The 16,020-nt window shown below is 43.2% G+C and overlaps 1 protein-coding gene across 1 annotated transcript in view; it reads left to right on the forward strand.

The window, feature by feature from the left end:
• The window catches only part of GAD2 (glutamate decarboxylase 2), a 66,870-nt gene that overhangs the window by 19,013 nt on the left and 31,837 nt on the right, over positions 1-16,020 (forward strand). The window contains exon 8 of the mRNA XM_004315833.4: positions 5,543-5,622. Coding sequence (XP_004315881.1) covers positions 5,543-5,622 — 80 coding nt within the window. The remainder of the gene's footprint in view (positions 1-5,542; positions 5,623-16,020) is intronic.

Below are 16,020 nucleotides of genomic sequence, written 5' to 3' on the forward strand. Positions count from 1 at the left end.
TTTGTTGTTGTTTCAAGTATTACCCTTTATTATAATTACTACTATCATAAGTGAATATGCAAATATCCATAGAACAATTTCTTTTTAAAAACTTTTTATTGGAGTATAGTTGATTTACAGTCTTGTGTTAGTCTCAGGTGTACAGCAAAGTGAATCAGCTATACATATACATATAGCCACTTGGATGTGCTTTTAGAATAGGCCATAGATAAGAGGCACTGGGGTCCATTTAGCCCACCATCATCTGGCCCCAGTCACCAAAGCCACACATCAACATTGCGGCCAGAGATTTACAGCAGCAAGTAGTGGATATTTCCCTGAACTTGTTCTCTGCGCACATGGTCAGATTCAACAGATGCTTGTTAACTATTTCAACAAAGTCTTCGCCCTCGTGCAGCCTATCCTAGTGGGGGAAAGACAGTAGGCTACTAAATATCTACTCTCATGTCAGGTGGTGACAAGAGAGTGGCATGGTAATGGCCTACTTTGCAACATGGTCGTGAAAGGTGTCTGTGGAGGTGATGTATAGGAGAGACCTGCATCAAATGAGGCAGGGAGCCACATGCATAGGTGAGGGAAGGGTTTTCTGAGAAATGCAACAGCAAGTAAAAAGGTCCAGAGGCAAGAACAAGTTTAGCAAAGCTCACAAAAGACCGGGAAGGCCACTACCACCAGGTAGAGAGCAAGAGGGGAGGGGACGAGGGAGAGGAGATAGGGCGACAGCTGGCTGCGGAGGGCTGTCTTGATCATCTTTGTGTCCCCGGAGCCTCGGACGCTTTCCCTGAAACCCTGCGGCCCACAAGGCAGCTGAAGCTGAGCCTCCATTAAATATCTGGATGTGACCAACAATGGCTTGAAAGAATGAAGGCAGCTGTCTAAAGTGCTTATCTCCATTGTAATGGAGGAGGAGAAACCGCATGGCAAGAGACCGAAATGCTTTGTCTCAGAGCCTTCTACCATTTCCCTTACTCTCCCACCATGCCTAAAGACGGGAGACATTTATTGTCCCCATTAAAGAAGAAAGATCCCTAGGCATGTTCTCCAGTCATGGGGCTGGGTGGGATGGGCCCTCATTCTCACACCTTCTTACTCTGGATAATCTCATCCCACTCAAGCCCCAAAACTTGCTTCTTTTAAAATTACAATTATTCTGTAACTGTAAAGTCCCATGTTTAATTGCACCCAGTTAAAATACCAGCTGAATTATGTAGCCCATACCAAGATTACTTATATTTTTTAAAAGATGGAGAAATTAATCTTCACCCTTGAGTTTTTCATTTAGTGTAAAATAAAAATCATATGGGTTTTAAGGTCTGTTACCCTTGAATAGAAACATGATTTAGTCCTAAGTAACCACTAGATTCTATCAGGGGTCTATGGTTTGTTTTCCAGAATCAGGGTGGGGGGAGGGGGCTCTTCGTTAACTCATCCCCCAGCCATTCCATTGATGAACAACTGATCATTACAAGACCGCTGATGATTTGGGGATGCGACAGAATCCTTGTAGCTTCCAATCTGTGTTCATGGTTTTACCTTCTGAAGTCACCCGGCGCGTCTACCCCCATCCTGGCACAGCCCTTCAGATGTGAACCCGCCATGCCACGTGTCCCTAACGCCCTCTGCTTGTGACCAAGCATCCTCTGAGCTCTCTCTAGATACCTGGTTCCCAGGGTCCTCAGCCTCCAGGACGCTGCCCTCTGCTCTGATTTATCAACAAGTGGTTCCATTAAACATGGTGCCAAGGAGTAAGAATGATTCTCCTCACATGTTCTCACCAGCACAGGGAGCCCTGCCACTTAAGCTGTCTTCACGTTTCTTCGTCCCTCGGAAGTGTCTTTTTTTTCCACTCAAGTGCCTTCTTTCTTGGTCCCTGGCTATTTATGGATAACATTTAGCTATTTCCCTGCTCCCTCTCCTGAAAACGTAAACAAACTCACTGTTCGGTACCTAATTTTCTTTTTCACTCCTTTGTTCCCCATCTTGAAGCTTCCTGTTCCGGCAAGTGTTCTTCCTTTAGATGTGCGGCATTTGGTATGGTGATCCATTATCCTAGGTAATTGCTCCTCATTTGAGAATCCCCATTCTTCCTCATTAAAGGCCAGACAAGACTACTTCCTCGCATCGACCGGGTGCACCAGATCTCTTACTTACCCCCCGGGGGCCATTTAGCTGTTTAGTGCTGTCAAAAGTTCAGGAAGGAAAAAAACAGAAACAAAACCAGTGAATCACCGAAGTCATAATTAGTAAAAGTTTATGGTACACATGTTACCAAATCCAAGCTCAGTCTGCTTGCTGCAGGACAGGCCAATAATTGGGAGACGAGGTGTTGAGGCAAGGAATGGTGACTTCGTTCAGAAAGCCAGGTGTCTGAGAAGATGGTGGATTAGCAGCCCAGAACACCAACTTACTGGGGTCTGGATGCCAGTTTCTTTTATAGAACAAAGAGGGGGAGGGGGTGAGGAAGTAAAGTAAAAAGGCCATAAGTCTTGCAAAACATCTCCTGGCTTGGCCAGCATTGGGGAGGGAATGTGTTAATTTCTTCTTTTCTGTAGCCTTTCACAGGTGGGCAGGGTCAGAATGTCTCCCTGTGAGCTGAACAAAGGCGCTTTAGTTTAACATTCAGACAGAGGGGCAGGGTTCCTGAGGCAGGCCATTATGTATGCTTACAGTTATAGATAGCATCCTTTTATTGATTACAGTAGCAAAAGCAACGAAAAGCAAAGGTTGAAGCAAAAGAAACAGATCCAACATGGAGTCAGATTTTGCTCTTCCCTGTTACACACACACCAAGAAGACAGTTTGCAAACCATGAGCGCTCCAACCAAAACGTGGAAGGAGACTCAGAGGTGGATTTTACAAAGCAGCTTATATGACGTGGAGGCAGTGACTGTTGATTCTTCCCAGTGATTGGTTGCAATAGAATTTTCTTAAATGAAAGGGAATTGGTTAGTGGTTCCCTCATATGAATCGGGGAGAACAATTTAAGTCTCACGATTTTCAGAGGCGTTAAGTGAGAAGTGACCCAGGTCAAGTGAGCCTCACTTGTCTTGCAAAATCAGCTAAATTAAGCTTTGCTTCTCTGACTAAACTGGTTTTGTCTGCTCAGGGAATATTCGAGTCTCCGTTTGTGTTTGATTTAACAGTGCTTACAAGCTCATTCACTGAGGGGCCTAATCTGGGTAGTGAATGCTTGCTCAGTGGGGCAGCTGGCACCTCGACTCTGTGCCCTCATGGCAGAAACAGACTTAGTGCTGTTTTCCCCCTGAGCATCTTCTTTCAGGGGTGGTCCAGGGATCCAGTAACTATGTAAGAGAGAACACTTTTTTTTTTTTTTGGTGGAGGAGTCATGTATCTTTCCAATTAAGCTTTCCTAGTTCCCAGGTATCTTCCTAAGGATTCTGCATGTTGTCTTCCTAAGGTTGTAAAATGAGACTGATGATCCTTTCCCATCTCTACTCTTAGCTACACGGGGCTTTTAAAGCTCCTCTATTCAGTGCCTCATTTATTGGTTTATAGTATTGGCTGCTGTTATAAATGTGATTTCTTCTTGCTTACTAGCCACACCCCCTAGACATATGCATGTTAACAGTCCCTAGGCTGCATATTTAAGAATTCCGAGGAGCCATTGACATATGTACACTATTGATACTATGTATAAAATAGAGAACTAATGAGAACCTACTGTAGAGCACAGGGACCTCTACTCAGTGCTCTGTGGTGACCTAAATGGGAAGGAAATCCAAAAAAGAGGGGATATATGTATACATGGCGCTGATTCACTTTGCTGTACAGCAGAAACTCACGCAACATTGTAAAGCAACTATACTGCAATAAAAAATAATTTAAAAAAAGAAAAAGAATTCAGAGTCAAAAGCAGGCATTCGAGGAGAGTACACTCTGGAGCCATTTAAAATTCCAGTCAGCAGCCCTTTGGTGATGTAAATTGAGGAAACAGCTCCCCTTTTGGAAAGCTTAATGATCTGTAGTTAATAGTAAGAGGCTGCTCACAGATGCAGTACAGCTGGGCGAGGTTAGCCCCTCTCCACTCTCCAGATTGCACAGTGATTACAGCCATCGAGATTCGGATTCTTCCCCGGAATCAATAACCAAAATCACAAACAAAGATTCAGTGGTGGCCCGTCAGGGTGGCCTTTCCGCGGGCGCTGTCTGCCAAGCCAGTGACCGATGCCTCCTTCCTGATCACACCCTGGGCTGGACAGTCATCTCCACAACAGACAGCCCCTCCAATGAGTCTGGGATGAAGAGTGCTGGATTTCAGGCCAGCTTCTCTTACTTGAGTGCACGCAATTTCACTGAACTCGAGAGAAACTGAATGTAATCTCTGGGTAGGGAAATGTCAGTCTGGGAGCCATACAGTACACAGCTGCTGTTGCTGTGTTCTTATGCCTTGTACGTGAGATTGGCGTAGGTTACTGTGTGTTGGGGTAACAGGTTCTTGAATAATTTCCAGGGTCTTGTTATCTTCATGCAAAAGCCCAAGCGAATTCAACAATAACAAAAAACCAACCAACCCCCTTCAGAAAAGGGCAAAGAACTTGTATAGACATTTCTCCAAAGAAGATGTACAAATGGCCAATAAGCACATGAAAAGATGCACAACATCACTAACGATTAGAGAAATACAAAGCAAGATCATAATGAAGTAGCACCCCACACCCATTTGAATGACTATTATCGAAAAACAGAAAACAACACCATTGACAAGGGTATGGAGAAATTGGAACAGTTGTGCACTGTGCGTGAGAAAGTAAAGTGGTGCAGCCTTATGGAAGAAAATAGAGCAGTTCCTCAAAAACAGAATTACCATATGATCCAGCAATTCCACTTCTGGGTATATATACCAAAAGAATTAAAAGCGAGGCTCAGGGCTTCCCTGGTGGTGCAGTGGTTGGGAGTCTGCCTGCTGATGCAGGGGACACGGGTTCGTGCCCCGGTCCGGGAAGATCCCACATGCCGCGGAGCGGCTGGGCCCGTGAGCCGTGGCCACTGAGCCTGTGCGTCCAGAGCCTGTGCTCCGCAATGGGAGAGGCCACAACAGTGAGAGGCCCGCGTATCGCAAAAAAAAATAAAAAATAAATAAAATAAAAGCAAAGGCTCAAGGAGATATTTGTACATCCATGTTCATAGCAGCATTATTCACAATGGCCAAAAGGTAGAAGCAACCCAGGGGTCCGTTGATGCATGAATGAAAAAACAGATTGCTGTGTATACATAAAATGAATGTGATTGAGCATTAAGAAGGAAGGAAATTCCGAGACATGCTACAACATGGATGAACCTTGAGGACATTATGCTCGTGAAATAAGGCAGTCACAGAAAAATAATTATTGTGTGGTTCCACTTACATGAGGCACTAAAGTAGTCAGATTCATAGAGATAGAAAGTAGAAGGGTAGTCACCAGGGGCTGGGGAGGGAGGAATGGGGAGTTGTTGTTTAATGGATACAGAGTTTCAGTTTTGCAAGGTGATCAAGACTTAAGCAGATAGATGGTAGTGATTACAAATGTACTTTCTTTTTCAGAGCCATTTTTCTCTCAAGAAGGGAGCTGCAGCCTTGGGCATTGGAACAGACAGTGTGATTCTGATTAAATGTGATGAAAGGTGAGCATGAACCTGCAACCCTTGTCGGTTAGCAGTTTGCAAATTCTACACATGCATCTCAAAAGGACTAAAGTCCGAAAACAGGCAATGACTGTAGAACAGCAAACCTGCATCCATCCCAGCTGCTGGCCTTTGCTGTTTCTTTTTCACTCTTGCTTGGAGTCCTGGGACATTGTTCCTCCATGCCGCTAACGCATTCACAGCCTTTGACTGAATCAGAACCTTTGTTAAATCAATCAAAATATTCTGGGGCTTCCCTGGTAGCGCAGTGGTTGAGAGTCCGCCTGCCGATGCAGGGGACATGGGTTCGTGCCCCGGTCTGGGAAGATCCCACATGTCGCGGAGCGGCTGAGCTCGTGAGCCATGGCCGCTGAGCCTGCGTGTCCGGAGCCTGTGCTCCGCCACGGGAGAGGCCACAACAGTGAGAGGCCCGCGTACCACAAAAAAAAAAAAAAAAAAAAAAAAAAAAAAAAAATTCTGCACCAAGAGGCGCAGAAGGACATTCGTCACCTGGGCACTTAAGCAACAACCAGCAGGTTGAGAACTGATTTATGGAGGTGTCATCATCCCAGGCACCATAGATCGTGTGAACTTGATGGAGTGATTACAGGAGGGGGGACAGTTTAGGGAGCAAGAGGTAAATACTGCCCCCAGCAACTCATCAGCTCAGTGCCTGAACCAAAGAGCTCTCTTAGGAAACAGCCGTCTTAATTGGCACCCAAACGTTGTAGGTACTCTGGAAAAAGGTGGAGGGGAGGTTAATATATTAATATAAGAAAATACACTTAGTCTTTGAAGAATGTAGTAAGAAATTCCACTAAATTAAAAGGATGCCACCCATTTCACCATTTATTTATTCATACATATTTATTAGACAGACATTTATGACTGCTCACCATGGCACTAGGCTCTAGAATAGCATAAGGTGTAATCCCAGTTCCCTGACCATGTATGGCCTAAGTGGGGAGATGTAGTAACGTCAGAAGGATGGCAGGCTCACCTGAGGTGGAGCAGGGGAGGTGAAGTGCTGGAACTGACAGGAATTACTGACTGGCCGGTGAGTGTGCAGGTTGAGAGGTGAGTCGAGGGGGAACGCCAGGCTCCGGGCTCACCAGCTAAGCCCTCGCGGTGCTATTCTCTGAGGCAGAGAGCCCCGCCGAAGTGAAAAGTTTAGATTTGGAGCTGCCGAGTGTGAAGAGCTTATGAGATGAGACGTCCAAGTGAGGGTGTCAGGTAGGCACCTGGGAATAGCAGCCTGGATGTCAGAAGGTGTACAGTGGGGGAGCCACGCAGAGTGGCCTGGGAAGGAGCTCGGGAGCATCCCCATTTCGGGGACAGGCAGAGTCAGAGGGGCCCGCAGTGGAGACTGGGAAGCAACAGCCACAGTTGTTGGAGAAGAATCAGGACCCGGGGCCATGAGGGTCATGGGCGTGTTTCTAGAAGGAGTGGTTAACAGCAGCAAATGCCACCAGTAGATGAAACGAGGGTCAACAACTGCCCCTCAGCTTTCCTGATGAGAAGGGGGCTGGCGAGTCTGGCAGGGACAGCTCCAGTAGAGGCGTGAGGGTGGAAGGCAGTTTGCAGGGGGTGGAAGGGTGAGGGGAGAGGAAACGGAGATGGAAGGCAGACGTTTCTAGAGGTGGAGCCGCAAAGGGAAGGTGGTAGGGCAGAAGCTGGACGGAGAAGATGTTGAGTCCAGGATGGTTTTGGTTTGGTTGTTTTAAGGAAGGGAACTCAAGGTGTATCTAACTGTGCAATGAAGGGTCTGCTAGAGATGAAATGTGAATTATATGGAAAAAAAGGGATAAAATAGCCAAGCTTTCATTTCCTTTGTGAGTTCCTTATTCTTTTGGCTAAAATTATGTAGGATCTTCCTCTCAAGAGCTCACAAGACGTCTGAAATCATCTTACATTATAAAATGGGAAGGAGACAGAGGGGGAAGCAGGAGTGGTGATGGAAAGGCAGGGGCGAGGTTTAGGGAGGGCTGGCGGGGAGCGGAGGGGGCAGGGCTCCGGGCTATTGCTGCGCTGACCACCTGCTAATGGATTTCAGTTGGGAAACCCTCAGAGTTGGAAGGGTTCTTGGACATTTATTCATCCAGCTTTTTTTTTTTAACTTTGTATTTTTGTGAATAATTTCAAACAAAGAAAAATTACAAGGATAGTAACAGGAACTCTCATACACCCTCACCCAAATTCACCAATTGTTAACATTCTGACATAGTTGCTTGATCACTGTCTCTCCATGTATGCAATTCAATATTACATGTTGAATGTAATGAATATTACATGCATACATTATTTGTATATTACAGATATAATTTTTTCAGAACCATTTGAGAATTCCTTGCAGACATGCCCTTTTTACCCCTTAATACTTCAATGCGTATTTTTTGATAACAAGGATATTCACTTACATAATCGCAGTCCAGTTATCAAAATCAGGAAACTTGACATTGACACAAGACTATTATTTAACCTATACACCCTATTCAAATGTCATCAATTGTCCCAATACTATCCTTTGGAGCTATTTTTTTTCCCTGTCCAGGATCGCAGATTACACTTAGTTGTCATGCCTGTTTATTCCCCTTTAATCTGGAACATGTCCTCAGCCTTCCTTTGTTTTTCATGACATTGATATTTTGAAGAGTGTAAACCATTTATTTTGCAGAATATTTCTTAATTTGGCTTTGTCTGACGTTTCCTCATGGTTAGATTCAGGCGATGCATTTTGGGCAGGAATTCCGGGGACGCGATGCCTGTCTTTCTCAAGTATATCCGATCAGGAGTAATGTCCGCTCGCCTATTGGTTAAGGTGGTGCCTGCCAGGTCTCTCCACTGTAAAATGACTATTCTCTACTTTGCAGTTAATAAATACCTGTAGGGGATGCTTTAAGACTATATAAATATTGTGTTCCTCCTAAAACATTCGTTTAGTAGTTTAGCATCCATTGATGATTCTTGCCTGAATTATTATTATGATGGTTGCAAAACAGTGATTTTCTAACTCCATCATTCCTTCTAAGTTTACTAGGTCCTTTCATTCTACTGTAAGGAAGAACTTTCCTTTCCCTTTTTCTCTCTCTCTCTCCATCTCTCTTTCTCTGTCTCTGTCTGTCTGTCAGTCTATCTGTATGTCTCTGTTATTTATTATCAGTATGGACTTACAGGTACTTTAAGAAAGTAATTCTCTCTAGCATTCTCTTCCATTCTCTTTGATTTCTCCATCGCTTGCTCCTTTAGGGTTCCCTTTCACTTACCTAAGTTACTAGTAAATTGCTGTTAAACCTTACAGAAAATAAGTCTGACCAAGATATGTGATGCCTGGTTGGCACACGGCTAGAAGAGTCACCAGCCTTCCTAGCTCCCTTGTAACACAAGAGTTCTGTTAGCTATTTTGATTAACACTTTTGTACCACAAAAATTAACTACTTATGCTTTTGTATACATTTTTAGTTCTTTCAACTTATCACTTAGCTTTGTCAATTACAGTTACATTTCCCTGCTCTCCTGAAGTACCACACTTTGCCACACAATTGATGTAAACAATTGAAAGTATAAATAATCTGGGGTCATTATACTCTTTTATTAAATTAGCTGAGTTGTGGCCAGTGCCTGGAGGCAGTAGGGAAGCTAATTAACTTTCTGGTCCTCAGGGAGCTATTGAGTGCACTGTAATAAGATAGACTTCACCCTGAATCAATTATTATCGCTCAGGGCTGTGGGGAGCCCCCTGAGTGTCATATCTCCTATGGGTTTGGATGCAGAGAATTCAGAGATGCTAGCAGTGTCTGTGCTTCATTACGTCCTATATCAGGAAGGATTCTAAAATAATAATAGCTGACACATATGGAGTGTTTATTATACGCCAGGCACAGTCCTAAGCACTTTACACAGTTGCTCTAATTAATTCGTTTATGAGAGACACAGAAGTATGTTCCCTCACATTTCCCTGGCGCTGACATAGCCTGTGAAGAGTTTCTATGTACACAGTGGTCTTAAACAGTATGACGTGGTCTCCTTTCTCCATTTGACTCATGGTCTTGGCAGGGTGTGACAGCTCCAAGGTCACATAGCTGGGAAGTGAAGAATCAGAGGTTGGACTCAGAAGAGAACTCCAAGTGTTCAACAATTAAGCATGGTCCCTTCTCTTTTTGTGTTTTCCATTTTTTTCAAGTTGTGGTAAAATACACCTAAAATGTACCCTCTTAACCGTTCTTAAGGGTACAGGTCAGCGCTGTGAACTACGTTCACATTGCTGTGCTACCATCGCCGCTTTCTGTCTCCAAAACTCTTTGCATCTTGCCAAACTGAAAGTCTATACCCATTAAAAACTTTCCGCCCTCCTTCCCCCCGGCCCCTGGCAACCGCCATTCTACTTTCTGTGTCTATGAATTTGACTGCTTTCAGCACCTCACTCCTTTTTGTCTTTTTGTGATTAACTTGTTTCACTCAGCACAATGAATGCCTCAAGGTTCATCGTGTTGTAGCAAATGTCAGAATTTCCTTCTTTCTTATGGCTGATTCCTCTGTTGAAGGACACTTTAGGTTGTTTCCTAATCTTGTCCATTGTGAATAACGCTGGAATTCACATGGGAGTACAGATATCCCTTTGAAATATTGATTTCATTTCCTTTGGATAATTACCAAGGAGTGGGATTCATAGATCACATTGTATTTCTACTTTTAATTTTCGAGGAACCTCCAACCATACTGTTTCCGTTGTGGCTGTATTAATTTACATTCCCCCCAAGAGTGTACAGAGGTTTCCTTTTCTCTACAAACTTACCAACATTTGTTTTTTCTTGTCTTTTTGACAATAGCCATCCTAACGAACTGTTAGGATGTAACTAATAGTAACATGTAACTGTATGTGTTAGCATACAGTATTTGTTTTTCTCATTCTGACTTACTTCACTCTGTATGACAGACTCTAGGTCCATCCACCTCACTACACATAACTCAATTTCGTTTCTTTTTATGGCTGAGTAATATTCCATTGTATATATGTGCCACATCTTCTTTATCCATTCATCTGTCGATGGACGCTTAGGTTGCTTTCATGTCCTGGCAAGTAAATAGTGCTGCAATGAACATTGTAGTATGTTCTCTTCTTTTACTCTTTTTGAATTATGGTTTTCTCAGGGTATATGCCCAGTAGTGGGATTGCTGGGTCATATGGTAGTTCTATTTGTAGTTTTTAAGGAACTTCCATACTGTTCTCCATAGTGGCTGTATCAATTTACATTCCCACCAACAGTGCAAGAGGGTTCCCTTGTCTGCACACCCTCTGCAGCATTTATTGTTTGTAGATTTTTTTTTTTTTGCGGTACGCGGGCCTCTCACTGTTGTGGCCTCTCCCGTTGCGGAGCACAGGCTCTGGACGCGCAGGCTCAGCAGCCATGGCTCACAGGCCTAGCCTCTCCGCGGCATGTGGGATCTTCCCAGACCGGGGCACGAACCCGTGTCCCCTGCATCGGCAGGCGAACTCTCCACCACTGCACCACCAGGGAAGCCCTGTTTGTAGATTTTTTGATGATGGCCATTCTGACCATGTGAGGTGAGAGGAGATATCTCATTGTAGTTTTGATTTGCATTTCTCTAATGATTAGTGATGTTGAGCATCCTTTCATGTGTTTGTTGGCAGTCTGTATATCTTCTTTGGAGAAATGTCTGTTTAGGTCTTCTGCCCATTTTTGGATTGGGTTATTTATTTTTTTGTTATTGAGCTGCATGAGCTGCTTATAAATTTTGGAGATTAATCCTTTGTCAGTTGCTTCATTTGCAAATATTTTCTCCCATTCTGAGGGTAGTCTTTTCATCTTGTTTATGGTTTCCTTTGCTGTGCAAAAGCTTTTAAGTTTCATTAGGTCCCATTTGTTTATTTTTGTTTCCATTTCTCTAGGAGGTGGGTCAAAAAGGATCTTGTTGTGATTTATGTCATAGAGTGTTCTGCCTATATTTTGCTCTAAGAGTTTTATAGTGTCTGGCCTTACATTTAGGTCTTTAATCCATTTCGAGTTTATTTTTGCGTATGGTGTTAGGGAATGTTCTAATTTCATTTTTTTACATGTAGCTGTCCAGTTTTCCCAGCACCACTTATTGAAGAGGCCATCTTTTCTCCAATGTATATTCCTGCCTCCTTTATCAAAGATACAGTGACCATATGTGCGTGGGTTTATCTCTGGGCTTTCTATCCTGTTCCATTGATCTATATTTCTGTTTTTGTGCCAGTACCATATTGTCTTGATTACTGTAGCTTTGTAGTATAGTCTGAAGTCAGGGAGCCTAATTCCTCCAGCTCTGTTTTTCTTTCTCAAGATTGCTTTGGCTATTCGGGGTCTTTTGTGTTACCATACAAATTGTAAAATTTTTTGTTCTAGTTCTGTGAAAAATGCCATTGGTAGTTTGATAGGGATTGCAATGAATCTGTAGATTGCTTTGGGTAGTAGAGTCATTTTCACAATGTTTATTCTTCCAAGCCAAGAACATGGTATATCTCTCCCTCTGTATCATCTTTAATTTCTTTCAGCAGTGTCTTATAGTTTTCTGCATACAGATCTTTTGTCTCCTTAGGTAGGTTTATTCCTAGGTACTTTATTCTTTTTGTTGCAGTGTTCTTTTTGTTGCAGTGGTAAATGGGAGTGTTTCCTTAATTTCTCTTTCAGATTTTTCAACATTAGTGTATAGGTATGCAAGAGATTTCTGTGCATTAATCTTGTATCCTGCTACTCTACCAAATTCATTGATTAGCTCTAGTAGTTTTCTGGTGGCATCTTTAGGATTCTCTATGTATAGTATCATGTCATCTGCAACGAGTGATGGTTTTACTTCTTCTTTTCCGATTTGGATTCCTTTTATTTCTTTTTCTTCTCTGATTGCTGTGGCTAAAACTTCCAAAACTATGTTGAATAATAGTCGTGAGAGTGGGTAACCTGGCAGCGGCAGGCTGCACAGGCTCCCGGGAGGTGAGGTGTGGATAGTGACCTGTGCTTGCACACAGGCTTCTTGGTGGCTGCACCAGCAGCCTTAGCGTCTCATGCACATCTCTGGTGTCCACGCTGATAGCCGCGGCTCACGCCCATCTCTGGAGCTCGTTTAGGCGGTGCTCTGAATCCCCTCTCCTCGCACACCCCGAAACAATGGTCTCTTGCCTCTTAGGCAGGTCCAGACTTTTTCCTGGACTACCCCCTGGCTAGCTGTGGCGCACTAGCCCCCTTCAGGGTGTGTTCATGCCGCCAACCCTAGTCCTCTCCCTGGGGTCTGACCTCCAAAGCCAGCTCCCAGCCCCGCCCGCCCCAGCAGGTGAGCAGACAAGCCTCTCAGGCTGGTGAGTGCAGGTCGGCAGCAATCCTCTGTGCGGGAATCTCTCCACTTTGCCCTCTGCACCCCTGTTGCTGTGCTTTCCTCCGTGGCTCCGAAGCTTACCCCCTCCGCCACCCGCAGTCTCTGCCCGCGAAGGGGCTTCCTAGTGTGTGGAAACCTTTCCTCCTTCACAGCTCCCTCCCTGAGGGGCAGGTCCCGTCCCTATTCTTTTTTCTCTGTTTTTCCTTTTTTCTTTTGCCCTACCCAGGTACATGGGGAGTTTCTTGCCTTTTGGGAAGTCTGAGGTCTTCTGCCAGCATTCAGTAGGTGTTCTGTAGGAGTTGCTCCACAGGTAGATGCATTTTTGATTTATCTGTGGGGAGGAAGGGGATCTCCACGTCTTACTCCTCTGCCATCTTGAAGGTCCCCCTCATCTTCTCCATTCTTAGCACATGTTAATATTCATCTCTTCAATTTTTTTTCACCCAGTTGTACCTTAGAATTATTTTTCTAGGTTCCCATTTCTTTAAAATTCATAAAGCTCTACATAGAATTATTTTGTAATATTAAAATATCTTTATAACCTTCTTTCTCATTTCAAATGTTACATTTTCTCTCTTTTTTATTAGACTAATCAGATATTTGTATATTCATTCATCTTTTCAATGTATGAGCTTTTGAATTTATTAATTTGGTTTACTTTATAAAGTTTCTAAATCACTGAAAAAACTTGTCTCATCCTTTCTGCCTACATTGTTTGTTGTTATTTTTCTAGCTTCCTGAATGAAATATGTTTAGTTATTTTTAATTCCCTGTTTAGTTATTTTTAATTTCAAAAGCATGTCAGGCTAAACATTTTCCTCTGAGAATGATTTAGGGTGCTTCTCATATTTTTATATGCCCTATTCCCATGTCATTAATTTTTAATGTTCTGGAAGTGCAGTTTTGATTTCCTCTTTGACTCGAAAGTTATTTAGAATAGCCAAGCATGGTTTCTTACGTGGTAAATTGAACTTCTATTTTTTTTTTTTGGCCACACCACAAGGTACATGGGATCTTAGTTCCCTGACCAGGGATCGAACCTGCGCCCCCTGCACTGGAAGCGCAGAGTCTTAACCACTGGACCGCCAGGGAAGTCCTTTGAACTTCTTATCATGATCCTTTTCTTCTCTGTACCAACATGTCCAGGGAAGAGGAATGGCAGTTTGGGGAGGAGGAGGGGTGATGAGAGACCACCAGCATCCCTTCCTGCCCACACAGTTTCCCTCGTCATCTACCTCCCTCTCAGCCCCAATGTTAATTCCTAGTGGCAGCGATAAGGTTTCATATTTTCATATGAAAATAATTCTTTACTACATCATGGTTGGGGTCCTCAGTTGCCCATCACTCTAGGGAGTAAGTATAAGTCAGTGCTTTTGGAAAAGGTAAAATTTTTTTTGTATAGTTGATTAACCATGATGTGTTAGTTTCAGGTGTACAGCAGAGTGATTCAGTTATACATATACATGTATCTATCCTTTTTCAAATTCTTTTAATTACTAGAATTAGACACAAAAGTCACCAAAAACATCCTGTTCCCATATCCTGACCATAATGCCAAGGGATCCCATTGTGCATATTGGAAGACAAATCTTAAAGGAGAAAAATACAGTTCATTATTATAACGTTCTTTTCCCGAATCAAACTCTATTTTAAAGGGACCAAGGAAGTTCACTGTTTATAATTAGGGTAAAATTTTTTTGGCGAAGGGCTTGGTTTTGTAATGCCAGTACTTCCTGAATGATCTGTTTTGACTGCTGTTTATTATTTTATCTTACGAGCCCTTCCTAGGATAAGTTATCACGTGGGTAGCAGCCGTGTGGACACACATGGAGCTCTTTTCCCCAAGGTGGTCCCCGAGAAGGTTTTACCGTATAATTCCTGCAACACTTTTTTTCCAAGTCAATCCACGCAAATTGTCAAGTCACCACACAGTCCAGGCAATTTGAAAATTCACTTCAGTCCATGAATTCCCCTTGCTTAATCTACATGACAATCAATGTTAAAGAAATAGTCTTGCTAAGCACTGACTAGTTAAAAAACAAAAACAAAAAACTAGCAGTTTTCTGTTACTCCTGTAGCCTTTGGGGGCTACATAGAACAATATCATCTAAGGATGATAGAGTGATAAGTTTTAGCGGGAGGGTCTATGTTTTTCTTATTTTACTAATCAGTACTAACAGCAATACGAACTGGGATGAAGGAACTACTCAGTCCAGGGGGGGCTTCCAAGAGACCACAGTGGAAATACTACCTACATCATTACAATTCTAGGACTCAACCTGAAAGGTTTCTTGTTAAGTCAAGGTAGCAGGCATTTTTTGATAAACCCCATAAACGCTTCGGAAGACATTTATTGTGCAGCACTGAGAACCCCGGACTCTGATGTCAGAATACAGCTCTAAGGTTGAAATCTGCCCCTACTAACTGTGTGGCATCCTGCAAGTCACACAATGCTAGTACTACTAGTAATAACACTGAGACTAACATGCATTGACTGGTTACTATATGCTAGGCAGAGTTTTATACTTAGTGCTTTACAGTGTTTGATATTTACTGTGTCATTCAATCCTCCTGTAAACCTTGTAAGGGAGGTACTAGTAATATCAATTTATAAATGAATAAACAGAGGAACTGAATTCTTCAAATACACACAAGTAGCATAGGGTCTGGAGCGGAAACCTGGTTACTGTCTCCACATTCCAAGCTTTTAGCCACATTCATCCGCTTCGATGAGCCTTAGTTTCCTTATCTGCAGAGTAAGGACAGTAAAAATTCTCTTGCGGGGTTGGCATGAGTGGCAGAGATCAGGAGTAAGGCATAGTACAGAGACCGCTTCTAAAACTGGTAATTCGCTATCACTGCTGGGGCTGCTGCTATCAACAGTGGTCGTAACATTAGTCAATTTCTAACGCGAAGGATCACGCGTCCTTTCTTCTTTGCACACAAATCTCTGTGAACAGAGCCAAGCTCTAAGCACTTAGGAAAGGTTGGTAGAATTATTATAGTTCAGCAGGGCCAAGGAGCAGGGTCACCAAAGGCTCAGGCACC

Source organism: Tursiops truncatus, chromosome 2 (genome assembly GCF_011762595.2).
Source record: "Tursiops truncatus isolate mTurTru1 chromosome 2, mTurTru1.mat.Y, whole genome shotgun sequence".
NCBI classification, from domain to species: domain Eukaryota; kingdom Metazoa; phylum Chordata; class Mammalia; order Artiodactyla; family Delphinidae; genus Tursiops; species Tursiops truncatus.